Source organism: Lepus europaeus, chromosome 7, assembly GCF_033115175.1.
Source record: "Lepus europaeus isolate LE1 chromosome 7, mLepTim1.pri, whole genome shotgun sequence".
Taxonomy (NCBI): Eukaryota; Metazoa; Chordata; class Mammalia; order Lagomorpha; family Leporidae; genus Lepus; species Lepus europaeus.
This window is the reverse complement of record NC_084833.1, coordinates 106,896,059-106,917,179: the sequence shown is the minus strand read 5'-3', so window position 1 is coordinate 106,917,179 and position 21,121 is coordinate 106,896,059. Positions and strand designations below refer to the sequence as shown.

The window sequence follows — 21,121 nt, the reverse complement described above, 5'->3', positions numbered from 1 at the left end:
AGCCATAGCGGCTATGCTTTGAGTGAACTCAGACATTCCGAATTAGGCAAATGCCAAGCTGAAACCCATCAGCTCTCTATCACTTCCTTTTTCCGTCTGTAAACGCTAGGGCTGGGCTTCCGAGTGGCGCTCTCTGAGCCTTTGCTAGTTCAGGATGCTGCCTCATTTATCAAGCATTGCTGCTACATTTAATTTGCCCAAAGTGTTTCTCTAACAGCAGCAAACACTGCGCAGGTGCCACAGCTGCCGTCCTCAACAGCCAGGTTGAGGCCTGCAGACTCAGTGGCCACAGCTGTGGGGAGCCGCTCCCCGTGGCTCCTCCCTGACCCACCACCCTCGCTGGGCTCCTTCACCGTGCTCCACCCTCCGCCCCCTCCCCTAATCGTCATCATGCCCGGGGGTGAGCTCTCAAAAGCAGGCCGGTCCCGGGGAAGCAGCTGCCTGCTCGGTCTGGCGAAGGCTGCGCCACGCACCGCTCCCGCCTTGTCTCACAACTGCACCCCCCCAACACCTCCCAGCTGGGCTGAGCGGCTCTCTGTTCCCTTCAAAGTCCGCTCTGTGCACACCACAGTGGTCTTCTTTGGCTGGTCCCTTGGCGAACTCCTAAGTGATCTTAAAAACCCGTATGCGGGTTTCGCCCGAGCCCAGGAGGGGCAGCTGGGCACGTGTAGACCAGGCACGTGACCCGCAGGCGGCCACGCCTCAAATCCTGGACTTTGGCTGACTCGGAGAGGCGGGCCAGCCGAGCTGTGCCCAGCAAGCGGATGCTCGCGGAGTCACAGCCATCGCCGCCATGCCCGGGAGCACCTGGGAGCTGCACCTGCTGCTTCTGCTGGGACTGGGGCTGGGGTCCGAGCAGGCCCTCCCCCCGCCCTGTGAGAGGTAGGTGTGCAGGGAAGGCTGGAACGCTGGGTGAGACCCTGGGCTGTGGGGTCAGCCCTTCAGAGGGAAGGGAAAGGAAGGGAGGAAATCTTGGTTTCTCTGCGTAGCAGGCACTGTGCCGGGCACTGGGCCTCCAGCCGGGACAGGACAGGGCTGCGGGAGGCTGGCCCGCCCTCCAGGAGGCTGCTGGCCACTGTGTTGCCCACTGCCCCGCCTGCCCTCCACACTGCTCTTTGAACTGCGTGAGGCTGTTCTCTGGACTGTTCCAGCAGACTCCGCCCGAATGCCCTCACCTGGGCGAGGGAGGGGCCCAAGGGCCTGGCCAGAGCCCCTGGGTTTGAGCCGAGGCCCGACTCTAACCTCTGTACTGACTCAACTTCCATCGCCAAGCAACAGGGATGAGGCAGCCCTGCCTGCCTGGGGGCCCAGGGCAAGGCCCACCCCTCAGCCCCCAGGGGGTCTGTGGCGCTCTCCCCTCCCCCACCTTCACTTTGGTTCAGTAAAGTGGAGGTGGGGGGGCAACGCCTCTGAGCTGGTGATGTTTGAGGAGATCCATTGCTGAGCTGGTCTGGAGAGGATGGTCCAGCCGGCGGGTGGGGGAGGGGTGGGACACTGCAGTGCAAAGGCCCTGGGGCATTGATCGGGGAGTGGGAAGAAGGCCCATGTGGCTGGGATGGAAGTGGAACTGGTCTGGGGAGCAAGGCGGCTCCGGGGAGGAGGGGAGCAGGGCTTGTGCTCCAGCGCTAGGACCAGGGCTGAGGCCGGGTGGGTGGAAGACTGAGGTCTTAGGGCTCGCTCATGGTCAAGCACAGAATATCTGGAATGAGAAATGGGTTTTATCCTGAGCGTTTGCAATGACCTTCAAGAAGCTGTGGGACCAGGGGTTTTGTCAAGCGTCGGGCTGGCACGGGTGCCTGGAAGGGGACTGTGTTGGTGGCCCGGTGACCCTGTAGTCACTCACACGTGGCGATGGCTTGTTCAGTGCGAGGACACATGTACGGCCATCAGGGGCAGAATGATAGCAGAAGCCAAGCTCCGTCCCCCAGCCCCTGTCTCCCGTGGGGCTTCTGCGGCCAGCACTTTCTTCCCCCTGCAGCGTTGGCGGCAGCGCCGTGAAGCGTCGGCCACTGGGGAAGCCGCCAGGGGCGCCGTGTGCGGGGTTTGGGCTCAGTCACGGAGGCACGGAGTGGCCGTGTGGCTCACCTTAGCGATTCAGGTGATCTCTCCAGGTCTGCAGAGATCGATCCGATACCAGATGGCAAAAGCAGCAGGAGTCACATTATCAGCTTAAGGTACCCAGCGTGCTCCACGGTCCCAGATAAGCAAAGACGACCAGGCAGCAGGATCCGGTAGCTTTACGGGGTTTATCAGGGCCAGAACTTTGCAGTGGGCAGGGATTGAACATGGTGGACCTGCTGTGTCAGCGCTTCTCAGCACAAACCACTTGTATAAGGAAGAATCCGGCTGACCTTTGGCTTGGGTTCCTGGGAGGGGACCTCTAGGTCCTTGGAATGTCCCCAGTGACAGGAGGGTCTCTGTGGTTCACGCGGGGCCCCGATGCACCATGCCTGCGGTGACCCCTCAACAGCTGCTGCTAAGGAGGTGGGGGCAGACCACGCTGGGAGACCCTCCATGTGTTTAGAGGGTTGGCACTTTGAATCACATGACCTCTGCCCAACCTCTTGACCTTCAGGGCGGGGAATGGGGTGGGCCAGTGAGTTCCATCATGTGACCAGTGAGGCACTCAACCGTGCCTACGTAATGCAGCCCCGGTAAAAGCCTTGGACCCCCAAGCTCGGTGGAGCATGTGGATGAGAGAGGAGGGTGAGGCACCCCGGCTCCCCAGGGAAGGGACAGGCCCTGCCTCCAGGACCCTGCTGTTACAACCCCAGGGTTCATTGACTCCTTAGCAGTGGAAATTGGCGAGGGCCACCATGCAACCCAGGCAAGGTTTGCCAGGGACTTGAGCTGGAGTTCAGCGGGGACAGCATGATGGCAGAGGTCGCACCGACGGCTCAGTGAGGGGAGACGGCAAGGGTGTTTTGTTGTGTGGTGGGGCATGGCCATGCCTGTCCTGCACACGCCACTTTGGATGCACCCAGCCCAGTGGTCTGCGCCAGCACGGCTGTTTCTCTTGCCCAAGAAACACTCAGAACGGCCCTGTTGCTCACTGCTGTGAGCGCCGGAAGGGCACGTGTCGGTCACACAGGGCTACTCCAGCCATGCGCCAGCTGTGGGGCCTTCTGTGGTTAGGGTGAGGTCGCTCCTCCTGCCTCTCTGGTTCGGAGGTGGACAGCAACCTGAGGCCAGAGATGGTTCCGTGTTTGGGACGGGAGCGCTTGACTTCCCGAGTCCTGTTTAGAGCCTGCCTTGCTCCCAGCCCACAGCCTGTGACGGCTCCTGGGTTGCATCCTTGCAAGGGGCTTAGTGCTTGCCTGGGTTCTAGCAAATCGCCGAATCCCAGAGGGCCCTGGGAAGGCCCCCACATCTGTAGTGGGTAGTGAGACTGCAGGTGTCCTGGGGCCCCTGCGTGCTCAACCTGTGCGGCTCAGTGCTCACTTTAGATGGTTAGCGCCAGCATTAAATTCCCGTGTTGCAGTCAGTATCAGAAAGTGTGCGGTTCGCCAGGACACAGACTCACTGAAACACATGGTTTGGGGAAGGGACCCAAGGGCAGGAACGAAGGCCCCTGGTGTGGAAGAGCAGTGTTGCTTAAGGAAAAAACCTAGGAGGGTGGGTGCTGGGCCCAGGGAGCACAAGGAAGTGCCGACTCCTAAGAAAACAAGGAAAATACGCCACCCCTCTGGGCGTTCACCTGTAGCAGCCAAGATGCAGGTAAGAGGCAGGCCCAGCTTGGATGCTGGCAGTGGGACCACAGCCTCCAGTCCACTGCCTGGGAGCCCCGGGGCCTGTGCTTCGATGAAGCCCTGGAGAAGGCAGAGCAGGTGCCACCGTAGACGCAGAGAACCCGGAAGTGCCGACTGGTGGGACTGTGGTGGGTGTCTGGGTGAAAGGTGGGGTGTCTACACGGGCTTTTGGCAAAGTCGTTTCTCCTTCCCGTTTGGCGGGAATGGATGTTACCTCTGACGAGCTCTTCCCCTTGTAACTGCATCACCAAGACCCGTTCCTGTTAGCCCAGCAGGGCCGCCGCTGGGGAAGTTCAGGTGAACTCAGGAGTTCAGTTTGCATGAGTGGCCCGTTTCTTCCTGGACGGATCCCGGGATGGATCCCGTGCCTGCGGGGAGACCATCGCTCCTGCCCTGTGTTGTGGAACGGAGGGCACGGGAGTCCTCCGGGGTCAGCAGTGCGTGGAGCACAGGATGGACCTCCTGGCTGACCTTTGACCTCCTCCCTGCACAATGGCTGGGACTTTGGACCAGAGAATTTCCCTCCAAGGTGTAATTATTAGCTTGGTATCAGATGTCACCTGAGATTGCCCCTAAGACTGAAGGAGGTAAGATAATCTTTTTTAATTTATTTTTTATTTACCTAAAAGGCGGAGTCAGAGCGAGACAGAGATCTGGCATCTGCTGGTTCATTCCCTAAATGGCCGCAACAACCATGGCTGGGCCAGACCGCAGCCAGGAGCCAGGAGCTTCTTCCAGTCTCCCACATGGGTGCAGGGGTCCAAGCACTTGGACCATCCTCTGCTGCTTTCCCAGGCCATTAGCAGGGAGTTGGATCAGAAGTAGAGCAGCTAGGTCTCGAACCGGCACCCACATGGGACACTGGCATCGCAGGTGGAGGCTTAACTTGCTTTGTCGGTGCGCCGGCCCCTCAAGATATTTTAAGAAGTTCAGGTTTCAAGATTATCTTTTTTAAAAAAAGATTTATTTATAATTCAGAGTTACACAGAGAGAAAAGGAGAGGCAGAGAGAGAGAGATCTTCTTCCATTCAATGGTTCACTCCCCAAATGGCTGCAATGGCCAGAGCTGCACCGATCCGGAGCCAGGAGCTTCTTCTGGGTCTCCCACGCAGGTGCAGGGGCCCAAGGACTTGGGCCATCTTCTTACTGTTTTCCTGGGCCATAGCAGAGAGCTGGATAGGAAGTGGAGCAGCTGGGTCTCGAACCGGCGCCCATATGGGATGCCAGCCCTTCAGGCCAGAGCGTTAACCCACTGCACCACAGTGCCAGCCCCTCAAGATTATCTTGCATGTGCACGGTGGGGCTACGGTGCATTTGTGACCCAACTGGTTAAGCCACCACTTGAGATGGCTGCATCCCACGTCAGTGTTCCTGGTTCAAGTCCTGGATATTTGACCTCGATCCAGCTCCATGCTAATATACCCAGGAAGCAGCAGGAGACAGCTCAAGTACTTGGGTTCCTGCCACTTAACATAGGAGCCCAGGATGGAGTTCCTGGTGTCTGGTTTTGGCTGGCCCAGACATCTAGGGCGTGAACCAGTGAATGGAAGATCTGTCTGTCTCTCTCTGCCTTTCAAATAATAGGTAAACCGTTAAAAAAAATAATAATGTGGGTTAAGAATTCTGCATCCCATATTGGAGTACCTGGGTTTGGTTCTAGCTCCGTCTTCCTGCTAACGCAGACCCTGGGAGGCAGCAGTGATGGCTCAAGCGATTGCATTCCCAGCTCCACCTTTGAGACTGAATGTTGTGGGCACGCTCGCTCTCTCAAATTTAAAAAGGAAAACAAAGGTGGACCCTGTTGCTGGGGGGATGCCCCCTTGCTCTGGGCACCCAGGGGCGGGCACCTCTTTTCCCTGGGACTGACTCTGGAATGACCCCCAGGGGTTCCCAGGTTGCATCACTTGGACAGCGTGCCGTGCCGTAAGCAGCTCTCGACTGAGCAGCGAAGAGCCGGTGGGTCTGTGCGGGGCGGTTCCAAGTGAATGCAGACAGCGTGCTGTTGGGAAGTCTGCCTCTGCCTGAAGACGGCAAGACCAAGTCCTGTGTGCGCGCTGTTAGCCGCAGCCCTGGGTTTTCTGCCGAGCCTTGGGCAGTGCCAATGGCCAGGCCATTCGGTCAGGGGGCAGGGGAAGCCCTGTGGATGAAAGCGGTGGCCTTAATCACTCGTGAGGACACTGTGACGTCCACCAGATCCCCTTGCCTACATCGGAAGGTTTTGGGGGGCAGGAATTGGGTGTCCGTGTGTGTTCACTTGAGATGGCCCCTGGGACAAGCGACGTGGCAGTACTGCCGCCGTGCCCCTGATCCCTCGGAGACACAAGTGCTGACATGAGCTACTGTGTCTGCCCGCAAGAGCCAGAGGCTGCAAATGGCTGTAGGCAGGGTCTCCTGCACAGAGCTGTCAGGTTGGGCTGCTGCCCACGGTCCTGGGGACAGCAGATGGGTCCCGACGGGGAGTTAGAGTCCCCCGCTGGGCTGGGCCCGGTGCGGACAGCTGGAGAGGTGAGTGTCCAGGAAAGGAACAGAGCAGAGGACTCCGCTGGAGATGCCTTTCTGTGGACGCCTTCAGAGCAGCGGATTGCTAGGGAATTGGACGGGCAGTGGAAGTCTCCCCTTCTCCCAGACGGAGTCCTGGGACCCCGCTGCTTCCCTGGGGGCCCGGGGAAGGTGCCTGTGTGACCTGTGCTGCTTTTCTTCCCCCGTCATCTGAACTCTTGTTTCTCACCTGATGCAGCAGTCCTGGTCCGAGGACAAGTGCACGAGTCGGGGGACGGCCCCCGAGCAGGGCAGTGTAGCCACGCCCATCAACCGGGCGAGCAATTCAGGGGGCCTGACAGAACCTGGCGGGATGTGCCTTCCTCCCGTCTGGCAAAAATGGAGCGACTCAGCTCTGCCCCCTGCTGGTTGAGATACTGCCCGCCCAGCTCTGCACCTGTGACTCCTGCCCTGTGTGGATGGGAGGGGCCCTTGCCAGTCGAGTACTGCTGCCTACAACCTGGACCGCACACAGCGGTCCTTCTCAAAGGTGGAAGCATTGGTTAAAATATTGGATAGGCCAGCGCCACGGCTCACTAGGCTAATCCTCCTCCTGCAGCGCTGGCACCCCGGGTTCTAGTCCCGGTCGGGGTGCCGGATTCTGTAGCAGCCTTTTGGGGGGTGAACCAATAGAAGAAAGAGCTTTCTCTCTCTCTCTCTCTCTCTCTCTCTCTCACTCTCACTAACTCTGCCTGTCAAAAATAAATACATTTTAAAAAATTGGATAAATAGATGGGTTGATCAGAAGTGCACCAAGGGAAATTCACTTTTACATTAACGATGCACAAGAAACTGAGAAGCAGATACTGAGATAGTGATGGGGTCACTCCTGCTTTGGAAGCCGACAAGGTTGGATGGAAGCCTGCCAACCTGGGTGGCCCTGACCTGGGAGACTTTTTGTCGTGTGTTCCGATGATGGACTAGACCAGTCAATGACATGGGACTGACGTGCCATCTTTTTTTTTTTTAAAAAAAGACTTTTTTAGGCTGGCACCATGGCTCACTAGGCTAATCCTCCGCCTGTGGCGCTGGCACCCTGGGTTCTAGTCCCGGTCGGGGCACCAGATTTTGTCCCGGTTGCTCTTCTTCCAGTCCAGCTCTCTGCTGTGGCCCAGGAAGGCAGTGGAGGATGGCCCAAGTGCGTGGGCCCTGCACCTGCATGGGAGACCAAGAGAAGCACATGGCTCCTGGTTTTGGATTGGCGCAACATGCCAGCCATGGCGGCCATTTGGAGGGGTGAACCAATGGAAGGAAGACCTTTCTGTCTCTCTCTCACTGTCTAACTCTGCCTGGCAAGAAAAAAAAAAAAAACTTTATTAAAGCAGAGTTACAGACGGAGAGGGAAAGAGAGAGATCTTCCATCCTCTAGTTCACTCCCCAAATGCCAGCAACAGTCTAGGACAGGCCAAAGCTAGGAGCCTCCTCCTGGTCTCCCATGCAGGTGCAGGGCCCACGCACCTGGGCCATCCTCCACTGTACTCCCAGGCCACAGCAGGGAGCTATATCAGAAGTGGAACAGCCAGGACTGGAACCGGCACCCATATGGGATGCCAGCACTGCAGGTGGCAGCTTTACCCACTATGCCACAGCGCTGGCCCCCAGGGATCACTTCCAATAAGCAACTAACGGGTGACTGAATGGGAGATTTTGGTTCCTGGCGCCTGCAGGGTGCCAGGGAGGTAGCTCCCACCAGAGGGCTGGTCTTCTGTCTGCCCCCTGGCTCACCACGGGATCTCTCCTCTGCGTGCCCCCACTGATGCCAGCTACCAGCCAGTGGGGCCATCCAGCGTTAGGCTGGAGTGTACCCCACAGTGAGGCAAACAACCTTCTCTTTAGGCAGTTTGTGGGGGTTTTGTCGGCATAATGGAAAGCTGACCACAGCCTGCTCTGCCTCCCTTGTCTCAGGACAGGGCTGTTCCCAGACCGGGGGATGCCCAGTGCTTTTGTCCCATAAGAATCCCATTTTCCCCTGCCCTGCTTTGTAGCCGTCTATCCATAGAAGCACAGGCAGTGTGCACTTGTGCAGGGGCACGTGGTGGCTTGTCTGCCATGCTGCTGCTGCTCCATGTCCCTCATCACCAGGAGCTTCTAAGCATTCGGCTGTGGCGCTTGCGGTCCCACGTGATTCGCCGGCCAGGACTTGTGAATCATGTGGCCCAAAGGCCTGGGAGGGAGCAGTTCCTTCCCAGATGCTACCATTGGTCATGGATGTGACCTAGCATCCCACTGTTCCCGAGTCAGACTCGGTGCAGCAGTGGGACGGGCTCGGCAGCTCAGGGCAAGGCTGCTCAGGTTGTCTCGGCCGGTCAGCTTCCGGAAGTGGGCGTGTCTTGGCAAACGGGGTTGGGGGGGTTCCCCTGTTTTGGGCATCATGTTAGGAACGATGTGTTCTGTGGCTCTGAGTCCCTCTCCCGGCAGCAGGTGGTGTTGGATTTCCCTCATTGCTGAACCCGCGGGGTCATTCCTACCTCCTCAGGTACTCTGTCTCTGTGTTTGGTGCTGATCTGCCACAACTTTTCCAACTTCCGGGGGAAGCAGGTGGTCCAGCAAGCCCCTCCTCCTCAGGCCACACCCTGCCGGCTACAGCAGGTGTAGAGGGCCAGAGGGCGGTCCAGCTGCACTTGCCCACAGCCTCAGTGTGGCTGGATGAGGTGCAGCACACGGAGCCCATCGGGGCCATGGGGAATCCTCAAAACCAGCTGGGAGGCGCAGTCGCTGCTTCGTGCCTGGGAACCATCCCTACCCTTGACACCCGAAGGTGCAGCCCCACTCCTGGCACCAGTGAGTGGGCGGGGGGGGGGGGGCAGCCCCTGTAGTAAAGCAACAGCTTCCCCCTTCCCAGAGCCCCCAGAGAGCAAAGTAGCCTGCAGTGGGGCCTCTGCCCTGCCTTCCATGCTATGTCTGGACACACACGTGTGCAGGCGTGTTCCCGCCGACCCCTGAGACGCTGCTGCCTGGGCCAGGGTTGGACACCGTTTCCCAGCCTGGGGAAACGGGACCCAGCCGTGCAGCCCTGGCGGGACACTCTGCACTCCCGCAAAGGTGGCTGGTGTTCAAGTACCTGGTTCCACCAGCGGGTTTGCAGAGCTGCCCGAGTGCGCCCTTGACTGGTCCGGGGGTTTCCACCTGTCCCAGGCGGGCCCCCCTCTCTGGGTTCAGTTTCTTCCTGCTCATCCACCAAGCCTTGGCCACTGTTCTTGACTTTGTAAAAACCCAAATACAGGGGCTTTGGTGGCTCTGTTCCGTGCGCCGCAGGGAGAGCAGCGTGCGGTCACTCCACGGAGCTGACTTGTTCTTACCCTCTTCCGAGGGCAGTGGCTCTCTGGCTGGGTGTACCTGTCCACCAGGGAGCCCAGCAGCTTTCTGTAGGTCAGGCAAAACCTGTTTAGGGGTAGGTGTTTGGCACACAGGGAAGACCTTGTGGGTGGAATGTTGCGTGTGCACAGCTTTCTGGTGCTAAGCCTTGGCCATGGCCACTGGGCCCTTCCACCGGGACCCACGCGAGGCTGAGGCACACAGAGTGGGGCCCCACCAGCGCTCCAGCGTCATCTGTGTCATGGATTAAAAGCGCTAAGCTCTTGTCCACCAGGTCGCCAGCAGCATGGGCTCTGACCACTGCACGGGGCCTCTGTTATACCAAGACCTGGCTTGTTCTCTCAGCACCACGCACCTGTGCCACCAACACAAACACGGGCAGGCACACTCGACTCCAGCCCGGGGAGCGTGCCCTGAGCCGTCTGCCTCGGACGCAACCCCACGGCTGGCATCCACCCCACCTGTGTGCTCTGCAGCCAGATTTACTGCCACGGGGAGCTCCTGCACCAGGTCCAGATGGCCAAGCTCTACCTGGACGATAAGCAGTTTGTGGACATGCCGCTGTCCGCGGCTCCAGGTGAGCACGTGGGGCCTCCCCTGCTCCTGTACGGGCAGGGAGGGGGCAAGACGAGGCCGAGCAGCCCTTCTGATCAGGGAGGGGCTCAGAGCACCCTGCTGACCCCTCTCGGCCGCCTGCTCCCCAGACCAGGTCCTGCAGAGCTTCGCGGAGCTGGCGGCGACCTACAACAACACCATCCCCAGGGAGCAGCTCGAGAAGTTTGTCCAGGGGCACTTCCAGGCGGTGGGGGAGGAGCTGCAATCATGGACCCCCGGGGACTGGAAAGAGAGGTGGGACTCTGCACGGGGGACAGGAGAGGGTCGCCTGCACGGGGCCACCCCCCTGAACCCTGCGGGGCCGGTGCCTCTCCAGCCCCCAGTTCCTGCAGAAGATCTCGGACCCCAGGCTGCGAGCCTGGGCGGAGCAGCTGCACCTGCTCTGGAAGAAGCTGGGAAAGAAGGTAGCAATGTGGGGGGCCGGCCCAGGACGGGGAGGGGGCTGTCCGTGGTGGGGGTGAGGTCTGGGGGGGGGCTGTGCGGTGGGGGCCGAGGCCCCCCTGAGCACACATGAGGTCTCCTTCCCTGAGAATGCAGCCCCCCCAACCCCCCCCCCATAGGCCACACAGAAACCCTCTAGAAAGAACCTCTGAGGTCAAAACGGGAACTGCTGGCTCCTCCCCTCCCTTCCCCTCCCCTCCCCTCCTTCCACTCCTGTCCCATACCCTCCCCTCCTTCCCCTCCCCTCCTTCCCCTCCCCTCCTTCCCCTCCCCTCCTTCCCCTCCCCTCCTTCCCCTCCCCTCCTTCCCTTCCCCTCCCCTCCTTCCCTTCCCCTCCCCTCCTTCTCCTCCCCCCTCCCTTCCTTCCCCTCCCCTCCCTTCTCCTTCTTCCCCTCCCCTCCCCTCCCCTCCCGGGGCAGCATCTGTGGCCTGCTCCATGTCCAGCACTGACCTGAACAACTTTCTCTCCTCTGCTGGGAGGCTCAGGGCAGCGCCTTTGTCCAAACCCCCTGGGCACACCCAGCCCTTTCCTCCCATTCGCCCCATGGCCTGGCACTCGCTGGCCCGAGAACAGCTCGGGGCTCCTCTGTCAGTGCCTCTGCCTCCCTCTGCAGCCGAGCCCAGCCGGAATGAATGTGAGCCCGTTTCTACTGCTCCCCACTAAAGCCAGCACCGCAGAAACGGAGGGGGCACCAGAGAGACCTGACGGCCCCCAGCAGCCCCTCTGGTCCCGCCCCCTTCATCCACATCTGCCTCCCCTGGGCCAGAGAATGGGGTGGGTGGGCTGCTCCTTGGGCCTGGCATAGTGGTGACAGCAGGGATGCCGGGTGGAGGGGGATGGGCCCTGGCACCCCCACTCCCAGGTCATCTCCTGACCAGCAGGTGCCAGGCTGAGAGGTCAGGGCCTCTACACACAGATGCACTGAGCCGGGCCCCAGAGGCCTGCGTGTGGCAGTCCCAGACACCGGGGCTCCCAGCGGCCAGGCCTTGGCCCCACAGCTGGCAGCACAGCACCTGAGCCGACCCCGCTCCGTGGGGATTCTCTTCTGACACAGATAAAGCCAGAGGTGCTGAGCCAGCCTGAGCGGTTCTCTCTGATCTACTCCCAACATCCCTTCATTGTGCCTGGCGGGCGCTTTGTGGAGTTCTACTACTGGTGAGTGCCCAGGCCCGAGAGGCTGCGGGTTGCAAGGGCCAGCTGTGGTGGGGGATGCAGGGCGAGCGCCCTCTGCTGGTCTGCGTGTGCCAGGTGGAGGGCGGCACTGGGCTGAGGCCAGCACCGTCCCCCAGGGACTCCTACTGGGTCATGGAGGGCCTGCTCCTGTCTGAGATGGCCGAGACAGTGAAGGGCATGCTGCAGAACTTCCTGGACCTGGTGATGGCGTAAGAGGGGTGTGGCACCGCCAGACCAGGGCTGGGGGCGGGGCAGGTGTGGCTGGGCTGCAGGGGTTGGGCACAGGGCATCGCACAGGTCTCGCTCTCGGCAGCTATGGGCACATCCCCAACGGCGGGCGAGTGTACTACTTGCAGCGCAGCCAGCCCCCGCTCCTGACGCTCATGATGGACCGATACGTGACGCACACCGGTGACCTCGCCTTCCTACGGTGCGGACCCCACACCACAGACCTCCCTGGGCAGGGGGCGGTGGGGAGTGACTGGTCTGAAGCCGTGGGCTCTGCTCAATCCCACCCCAGGGAGAACATTGAGACCTTGGCCTTGGAACTGGACTTCTGGGCTAAGAACAGGACCGTCTCTGTGAGCTCGGGGGGAAACAACTACACCCTGAACCGCTATCATGTCCCTTATGGGGGGCCCAGGTGAGGAACTGCCCGGCCCCCCTCAACCTCTTGCTTGTCCGCTGTGGTGGAGAGAGGCTGACCCAGCCTGGCCTTGCACGAGGCCTCACTGAGAGCCCTCGGCGAGGTGGGGGCAGCTGAGCGCGGCCTCCTGCTTGAGCCAGGCTGCCCACCCCTCCTCTCTGCCAGGCCCGAGTCCTACAGCAAAGACACAGAGCTGGCACACACCTTGCCAGAAGGTGAGTGACGAGAGGGGAGGGGACACTGGGCGTGGGCGGCTGTGTGGTCACAGTGTGCCCTAGGCCCTGGCCCCTGGGCTGCTGCAGCCTGGCCTGGCCTGGCCACCCTGCTCTGTGCTTGCAGGGAGCTGGGAAACCTTGTGGGCAGAGCTCAAGGCTGGCGCCGAGTCCGGCTGGGACTTCTCTTCACGCTGGCTGGTTGGCAGCCCGAACCCGGACTCGCTCGGCAGCATCCGAACGAGCAAGCTGGTGCCCGTCGACCTGAATGCCTTCCTGTGCCAGGCTGAAGGGCTGCTGAGCGGCTTCTACAGCAGGCTCGGTGAGCATCCTGGGAGCCAGGGCTGTCTGGCTGGGTCACCCTCCGGAACATGGAGCCGTCCTGGGCTTCTGACCCCTTAGTGCAAGGGCCCCCAGGACCTGTGACGGACACATCACCCACACAACCCAACTTCATCCACTCCTCTCCCTGGAGCCACCCGGACCCCCATCCCCCGAGCCAGGGGACCTGGATAGCCAGTCTTCGGAGAGTGACCCTGGGAACAGAACCCATGCCGGCTCTGAGGTGGTGCAGGGCCGTCTGCTGAGGGAACCCCAGGCCCTAGATGCTGGAGATGTGGTGGGTGTCGGGCTGGCCTCTGGTTGCTAAGGTTCCTCGGCCCCTGGACGAAGCAGAGTAGAGCTGTCCAGGGTATAGGCCCCAGGGCAGGGCTCCGTGAGCTCCAGCTGAAGGCAGTGCCACCCAGGGAATGACTCCCAGGCTACGAAGTACAGAAACCTGCGGGCACAGCGCATGGCGGCCCTGACAGCCCTCCTGTGGGATGAGGACAAGGGCGCCTGGTTCGACTACGACCTTGAGAACCAGAAGAAGAACCACGAGTTTTACCCGTCCAACCTCGCTCCACTCTGGGCCGGCTGCTTCTCTGACCCTGCCATCGCAGACAAGGCTCTGCAGTACCTGGAGGTGAGGGGACAGCAGCGGGCTTGGGCCCACAGGGAGCAGCACTGTCCCCTCCTGGCTCTTGGGAGCAGGGACCTGATAGGTGGCAGCCACTCCCTCCTGTCTGCTCCTGGGCCTTAGCCTGCGGCTCCCGGGGTGGCCACCAGGGGGCAGCAGAGAGCCGAGAGGAGGCGGCCAGGGAAGGTGCACCTGGGGTCTAGGAGGGTCCTGCACCCTGGCTCCCCCTGCAGCCCCCACCCACAGCCACATCTGGAACCTTGTAGGACAGCCAGATCCTGAACCACCACCATGGAATCCCCACCTCTCTCCAGAACACAGGCCAGCAGTGGGATTTTCCCAATGCCTGGGCGCCCCTTCAGGACCTGGTCATTGGAGGTAGGGAGGCCCGGCCTCAGGCTGCAGGGGTCGGCTGTCCTGGTGCTAGGAGGTGTGGGCCGTGGAGGCAGGCCCCTTCCCCTGTGTCTGTTCTGGCCTCCCACTCGGCAAACGCCCCACTCCCACCGCCCCATGGGATCAGCCCTCCTCTGCCTCCCCAGCCTGCACTGGGCTAAGGGCAGGTCGGTGCCAGAGAGGAGGCCTCGGGGCCCAGGGCTCTCCCTCACTGGGGCCTGGAGCTGTGGAGATTCAGGGTCCTGCCTGGGGTGGGGTCTAGGCCTGGCCAAGTCGCCTTCAGCTCGGACACAGGAAGTGGCTTTCCAGCTGGCTCAGAACTGGATCCGGACCAACTTTGACGTCTACTCCCAAAGATCAGCCATGTATGAGAAGGTGAGCTCCACCGTCCCACCAGGGGCTCCTTCCCCAAGTGAGGGAAGCTCAGATTCCAAGAGGCCCAGGGCAGCACAGCCAGGACAGTGGCGGCACCCAGTGGCCACACCTGGGCACTGCAGGGGCCAGGGCTGTGTCCAGAACCGCTTCTCCCCTAGGGCGGGCTTGGTGGGGCTAGGACCAGTGCCTGACCTTTCGCCCGACCTCTTGTCCCCAGTATGACATCAGCAACGGTGGACAGCCGGGTGGCGGAGGCGAGTATGAAGTTCAGGTGAGTGGGCCGTGCTGTCCCCACCACTGATGGGACCCTCATGCAGGGTGCTCACCTGCATGGGGGCCCCGGGGAGCAGCTAGTGCTCCTTGGTTGCCTGGGGTGGGTGGGGCCAGGGCCCCGAGTAGAGGAGACCCCACACACCCAGATCTGGGCTTGCGGGTGCCCCCACAGCTGTGGCTCCACCAGCCTCGCCTCTCTCCAGGAAGGGTTTGGCTGGACCAACGGAGTGGCCCTGATGCTCCTGGACCGCTATGGTGAGCGGCTGAGCTCGGGGACGCAGCTGGCGCTCCTGGAGCCCCACTGCCTGGCCGCTGCCCTCCTGCTCAGCTTCCTAACACGGTGACCACAGGGCGGCCTCCCTGCCCTGAGCCCCTGCGCCTCTGTGTTCATTAAACCTCACCGCCCCGCCTTCTCCTGCCTCTTTCTCCCTGCCGCCTCCCAGCCTGACAGAGCAGGGACCCGGAGGTCAGGGTGGGCCGGGGTCCCTGCTGGCACCTCCCACTGGGGGGGGGGGGTGTCCGGGCCCCCTCCACCCGGCTTCTCACACACACCTAGCTCAAATGCTTTATTGTTCCGCAGAAACACTTACAAATACTGAGAACCCGCAGCCCGGCCCGGCGGCCGAGGGCCCGGGGCTGGGGAGACGGCGGGAGGTGGGCTTAGTGTTAAGGCGCAAAGGGCTGAGGCCCGGCTGTCATTCTACTCCAGGGCCTGGGGAGGCTGCCAGGAGGCCAGCCGCAGCTCCAGGCTTCCCCTCCTTGCCCAGGCCTCTACTCTGCCAGCTCTGAGCAGCCAATTTTCCCTGTCAGGACCGGGCCGGCCCTTACTCCGGGGGCTCAGGGTCTCTGCACCCCCTCTGGCTCTAAGCAAGGCACGAGTGGGAGGGCGAGGGCTGATGGGCCGAGCTGTGCCTCAGGGTTCAGAGACACAGGCAGGGGAGCAGTGTCTAGGGCCAGGCCCCCGCCCCCGGCGGGAGAGATGATGGCAGGGACCCTTGGGGGGGCCCAGGGCGAGGCAGTTAGCATGTTACCATGGCGACAGCACACTGTGCAGCTCAGGGTGCTGGTCCTGCCCTGACAGGATGGGACTGGGACCTCCAGGGTGATGCTCCCGGCCTCGGGCCCCTGAACAAACTTATAAAAAGTAGAAAGGGGAGAGCTTCCGGGCAGAACCGGGGTTGAGACACGCCGCCCGAGCTGTCACCCCACTCTGCATGTGGCTCTGCCCAGCCCCCATGGCCCTGGCATGGGGCAGGGGCGGGGGAGGATCTTTGGCAGACTCTGGTACCGTATGTGTCCTTTACGCAAGGGGACAGGGCGCAGGTGCCAGGCCAGGGCTGGAGGCCCACTTGGTGACAGTTCCTCAGCCCTGGCTGGGCCTGGGGTGGGACCTCGAAGAATTCTGGGCTCCTCTCCCCACCCCGTCTTCTGGCTGGTTCTCAGAACCTGGCCGCTGGCTGCGCTCGGCTCCACCTGCTCCCGCGCCCAGCGCGGCTGTCTCTGGGAGCCGCGGTGGTCAGTTCATGAACTGAGTGTAGCCCTCGGCCCCTGTGACGATGACGTCCATCCAGATGCGCATGGCCTCTGCGGACGGGGCCACCATGTAGTAGAGCCGGTCGTGGGTCTTCACACAGAAGGTGAGCGCTGGGTTCGGGCTCTGCCGAGGGAAGGGGGCGGGTCACAATGATGTCCAGCACATTGTCCTCACTGCCTCTGACAACCTGGAGCTGAGGGCTGGGACCCAGGCAGACCCTGGGGGCAGCAGTGCGGGCTTCCCTGGGTGCTGTGGGGCTGGCAGGACTGCACACTGCCCAGGGAGATGGGCGCTGTTCTTGAGTGAGTAGCGGGTGATTCAGACACAAAGGAGAATGGGGCGACAGGCAGGGTGCTGGGCCCCAGGCCCCCAGAGGGACAGAGGTCAGGGCCAGGCAGCCAGCCGTTCCCTCTCAGAGCTAGACTCCGAGCCCCACCCCCTCTTCACCTATCCCTTTGCAGGACAGCCCTGTGCAGGGACATCCTGCTGCTCTCTCCCGGGAGGGAGCTGCAAGCCACACACAGGCCCCAGGGCCTCCTGCTTCTGCTCCTCCGTCAGGCCTGGGGCAGTTAGGGGCAGGGAGGAGGGGGTCCGAGTCAGTGGGCACAGGGTGTTAATGTGCGAGGGTTTTTGGTTACAGGAGTGTGGGAGGGGTACCTCGGTCACCATAGTGAAGCGGAAAAACCTCTTCTGGGAGAGGAGAAAGGAAGAGAAAGTGACCAACAGAATGGGGCAGCCCCTTCCCCGCGGCTTCCCCCTGGTGCCCCCCACCCCTGACCTTGGCTGCACTGCGCAGGTGGTCGTAGTACACTTCCTCGATGGCCTGGAAGTAGATGACGCCCTTCAGCTTTGTCTCATGTTTGTCTGCAAAGGAAGAAGGGCAGGGCTTTGGAGGCTGGCGGTGGGGGCGGGTGGGGCACTTCCCACCCCGAGGGGCTGATGGGCCTCACCTCCCACGGATCCCTCTGCTCACTAATACAAAGACACGCATGTGAGAACTCCCAAAGCAGACCCCGTCCTGTCCCTGCAGCTCACAGCCCTCTCCACTACGGCCTCCCAGCCGGGCTGAGCTGCTCGCCGTTCCCTTCAAAGTCTGTTCTGTGCACACCACGGTGGTCTTCTCTGGTCCATGCCCTGGGCATACACCCAAGTGACCCTCAGACCCCACTGTGTATGTCCCCCCTAGGGCACAGCTGTGCTCTGCCCACAACTTACTGGGCTGAATCTGAACCCTCCTTCATCCACTGTTACGCCCGCCGCCTCAGACGCCAGCAACCATGCTGGCACACAGTAGGTGCACAGTGATGAATGCCTGAGCCGTAAACGCTGAGGCCCACAGAGAATCCAGAAACACTTCTCTGAGAACCTACGACCCAGAGTGTGGAAGCAAGTGCGGGCACAGCCCCTTCCCTCACTCCTGGGATGGCACAGGCACACGAGCTAGGTGACATGAAGCCGTCACTGCACCATCACGCCTCTGGCAGAGGGACTGTGCCCAGTGAGGCTGTCCAGAGGGGGTATCCGGCCCGGACCCTTCCATCCAGCAGGAGGAGAGCCCAGGCGGGACAGGCAGGGTGCACCAGGCCCTGATCCAGCCACTGGCCCAGCCCCAGCCTTCCTTCCTCAGGACAAGGACTTGGCCCCACCCTGGCTCCAGGCCTGTCCCCTCCCCCACTGGAAACAGTAACATACACCTGCCTCCACTTCCTTACCACCCACCTCTCCTCGGCCTTGTGCAATCTGGCTCCTGCCCCCGGGCACAGCGGCAGCCATCTCCGCACTCCCAGCCCTGAATCCAACAGCCTTTGGGCCACATCATTCTTGGCCTTCCCACAGCATCCCCCTCCTGCTCACAAATGTCTGCTCCGTTGGCAGGCTTCCGGCCTTGTTTCCGTCTGAACTTGGTCTCCTTTTGTTTCCTAGACATTAAGTCAGGCCTGGCCCGTGCTCTGTGCTGGCCTCCTGCCCCTTCGCCCTCTGTTGGTCCTGAGGCAGCCTCCTCTCCCCTCTGTTCTGCCTCAGGAGCTGTGAGACCTTGGGGGATCTAGCTGACCTCTCTGAGCCGCATCCTTCTCCTGTGTAAGATGGGTGCAGATACAGTGCCCTCCCCAGAGTTTTTGCAAAGATTAAATCAGATGATGTATGTGGAGTGCTCAGCACACAGCCTCAACAAGTGCGCTCTGCGGAGACTGACTCTCTTCCAACAGATCCCACTGTCACTCGGCCTTCCCCACCAACCTGGAGGCCCCCACGTGCTCACAATGGAGCTCCCTCCCGCGGCCGGCTTCTCCCTCTCCAGCCCAGGTGGGAAGATGAGGACGCCTCTGGCTCTCCACACACGGGGCTTGTGATCAGGGAGCACTCAGGGCCTGGGCATCTCTGGCGCCAGACCCTGTAGCCCTCCCCACTTCCAGGCTCCTCGAGGGGACCACTGCTCCCAGCCACGGGCTGTGTGATTTGTAGACAGCTGTGACAGGTGTCACCCCCAGCTGACAAATTTAATGCCAATTCAGGGCCCACTGAAGCCTTTCTTTTCCCCCTTTCCCCACTGTGGCCAGCCATGTTCCAGAAAGGCATGCTCTGAAACACGTGTCGGGAGTAAGAAGGGAGAGTAGGTTGGAGCCCCTGGGATCTTAGAACCCGTGTTACCATGGCACATCCACCCCTGTGGAAAAAGCTCCTGGCTTCAACCTGGCCCAGCTCCAGCAGTTGCAGCCATTTCGGAAGTGAACCAGCAAAGAAATGGAAGTGAGTCAGGTGCACTCTATTTACTTCTGTGGTCAGGATGACAAATCCCAAGCCTCCGGCCCCCTCCACGGAAGCATGGCCTCCTTCCGAAAGACCAGACCTGTGGACACTCACCCACATAGTAGGACAGGGTGCGCTTGAGCCGGTCGAAGACAAACCAGCGCTTCTTCCAAGACTTAATCTTGCCGCCCATCTTGACCAAGTAGCCACGGCAGACCTGGTGGGAAGGAGTCAGAGATTCAGCGAGGTTTTCAGCCCTGCCTCCTACAACGGGGGCTGTCCCCAACATTGCTTTGGGGCAGGAGCTGCCTTGGACCAGGGGGCCTCTCCCAGCACCCAGCGCCTGCCCAGTCCTGGTACCTTGCTGCTGAGCACCACGTGCAAACAGGTGTCCACCCCGTGGCCTGAGGACTCGATGTGGGTCTTCAGGTCAAAGTCCTCCTTCCGGATCGGCAGGTAGCGGGTCAGGGGTCGGGCCTAGGAGCAGGCGGCAGAGTCAGCACAGCCGCCTCTCTGCCGTGGTTCCCCACCTGACCCCTTAGCTGCAGTCCTGAGCCTGCAGCCTGGCCAGGAGAGAGCAGACTCCCCCCTCAACTGGCTCAACTGTCCTGTGTCACCCAAAGGCAGGGCTGGTTTTGTGCCAAGGAGGGATTTCTGTCCCCCAGAAAAGTGAGGCCACCAATAGTGGGGACAGGAACCAGAAGGCCCTGTGGGGCAGGGATGGCCGTGGAGCACCATGAGCGGGAGGGAGGTGCAGCACAGACTCAAAGCACACAGGAGCCCAAAGAGGGCCACCCTCATCCTCCTCAGCTGCTGTCTCTGGGAGGCCTGTCCAGACCCTCTTCTCTGACCCAGGGGTCTGCAAGGTGGCCAGCTGTATTCCAACCCCCAGCAGCCACACACACAGGCTGGCCTGAACGAGCCCTGGGGGCCAGCACATCCCTGGCAGAATTCTGCCTGTGCTAAGGCCAACAGCAACGACCGTTTCTGGAGCAGGTGGCTTTTAAGGCCCAGTGGAGGCAGGTTTCTCACTCACCTGGGAAAACTGCTTCTCCCGCATCTTGACCTCCTTCTCCACCAGCTGCTGCCTCCGGGCACTCTCGCTCTGTAGCCGCCGTTCCACCTGCTCCCGCCTGCGACGCTCTTCCTCCAGGGCCTGCCGCCGCAGCTCCATCTCCCGCTCCTGCCCCAAAGTCAGGGCTCAGTGCTCATACCTGTCCTCTGCCCCCTCGGGCCCCACCCTCACAGCCCACCCTCTCTGAGAGCCCTGTGTGGGAAGGATAAATGCTTGGAAGCACATGTCCTGGTTTCAAAACCTAGCCTGCCACCACCATGGGGCTCTAGGACACTGACAAAGTAATTTAAACTCTTGGGGCCAGCGCTGTGGCATAGTGGGTAAAGCCACTGCCTGCAGTGCAGGCATCCCATATGGGCACCGGTTCGAGTCCTGCACTCTACTTCCAATCCACCTCTCTGCTGTGGCCTGGGAAAGCAGAAGATGGCCCGAGTGCTTAGGCCCCTGCACCCGTGTGGGAGACCCAGAAGCAGCTCCAGGCTCCTGGCTTCAGATCGGCGCAGCTCTGGCCATTGCAGTCATCTGGGGAAGTGAACCAGTGGATGGAAGACCTCTCTGTCTCTCCCTCTACCTCTCTTTCTTTTTTTTTTTTTTTTTTTTACAGAGTGGATAGTGAGAGAGAGACAGAGGCAGAGAGAAAGGTCTTCCTTTTTGCCATTGGTTCACCCTCCAATGGCCGCTGCAGACGGCGCATTGTGCTGATCCGAAGGCAGGAGCCAGATGCTTCTCCTGGTCTCCCATGCGGGTACAGGGCCCAAGGACTTGGGCCATCCTCCACTGCCTTCCCGGGCCATAGCAGAGAGCTGGCCTGGAAGAGTAGCAACCGGGACTAGAACCCGGTGTGCCAGCGCCGCAAGGCGGAGGATTAGCCTGTTAAGCCACGGCGCCGGCCTGCCTCTCTTTCTCTCTGTAACTCTTTCAAGTAAATAAATCTTTAAAAAATTTTAAACTTTCTAAGCCTCGACTGCCTCATCTGTAAACTGGGGTTAAGAATGGCTACTCCATGGGGCCAGCGCTGTGGTATAGCAGACAAAGCCACCACCTGCAGTGCCAGCATCCCACGTGGGTGCTGGTT

At 61.2% G+C, this 21,121-nt stretch overlaps 2 protein-coding genes across 8 annotated transcripts in view; one reads left to right on the top strand and one right to left on the bottom strand.

Moving 5' to 3' along the window:
* Positions 1 to 793: 793 nt before the first annotated feature.
* TREH (trehalase) lies at positions 794 to 15,033 on the top strand. Its single transcript, XM_062197146.1, has 15 exons — positions 794 to 882; positions 10,079 to 10,179; positions 10,307 to 10,451; positions 10,534 to 10,621; positions 11,714 to 11,814; positions 11,949 to 12,041; positions 12,146 to 12,262; positions 12,353 to 12,475; positions 12,644 to 12,697; positions 12,822 to 13,012; positions 13,437 to 13,654; positions 13,915 to 14,026; positions 14,304 to 14,416; positions 14,634 to 14,687; positions 14,893 to 15,033. The coding sequence occupies exons 1-15, from the start codon at positions 794 to 796 to the stop codon at positions 15,031 to 15,033; spliced, it is 1,740 nt and encodes a 579-aa protein (XP_062053130.1).
* A 207-nt stretch (positions 15,034 to 15,240) lies between these two features.
* Positions 15,241 to 21,121, bottom strand: part of PHLDB1 (pleckstrin homology like domain family B member 1) — a 44,469-nt gene continuing 38,588 nt past the window's right edge. For all 7 annotated transcript variants that reach the window (XM_062197141.1, XM_062197139.1, XM_062197140.1 and 4 more), the window contains 5 exons: positions 20,008 to 20,154; positions 19,332 to 19,448; positions 19,086 to 19,188; positions 17,002 to 17,087; positions 15,241 to 16,346 (listed from right to left, as the gene is read on the bottom strand). In XM_062197141.1, coding sequence (XP_062053125.1) covers positions 16,206 to 16,346; positions 17,002 to 17,087; positions 19,086 to 19,188; positions 19,332 to 19,448; positions 20,008 to 20,154 — 594 coding nt within the window. In that variant the 3' untranslated portion in view covers positions 15,241 to 16,205. The remainder of the gene's footprint in view (positions 16,347 to 17,001; positions 17,088 to 19,085; positions 19,189 to 19,331; positions 19,449 to 20,007; positions 20,155 to 21,121) is intronic.

What these genes read in the sequence shown, in the direction of transcription:
- TREH (XM_062197146.1), top strand. Translation starts at nt 794, where the DNA reads ATGCCCGGGAGCACCTGGGAGCTGCACCTGCTGCTTCTGCTGGGACTG. An exon ending in CCCGGGGACTGGAAAGAGAG is followed by an intron (nt 10,452 to 10,533) that starts GTGGGACTCTGC and finishes GTGCCTCTCCAG; the next exon opens with CCCCCAGTTCCTGCAGAAGA. An exon ending in CGGCTTCTACAGCAGGCTCG is followed by an intron (nt 13,013 to 13,436) that starts GTGAGCATCCTG and finishes AGTGCCACCCAG; the next exon opens with GGAATGACTCCCAGGCTACG.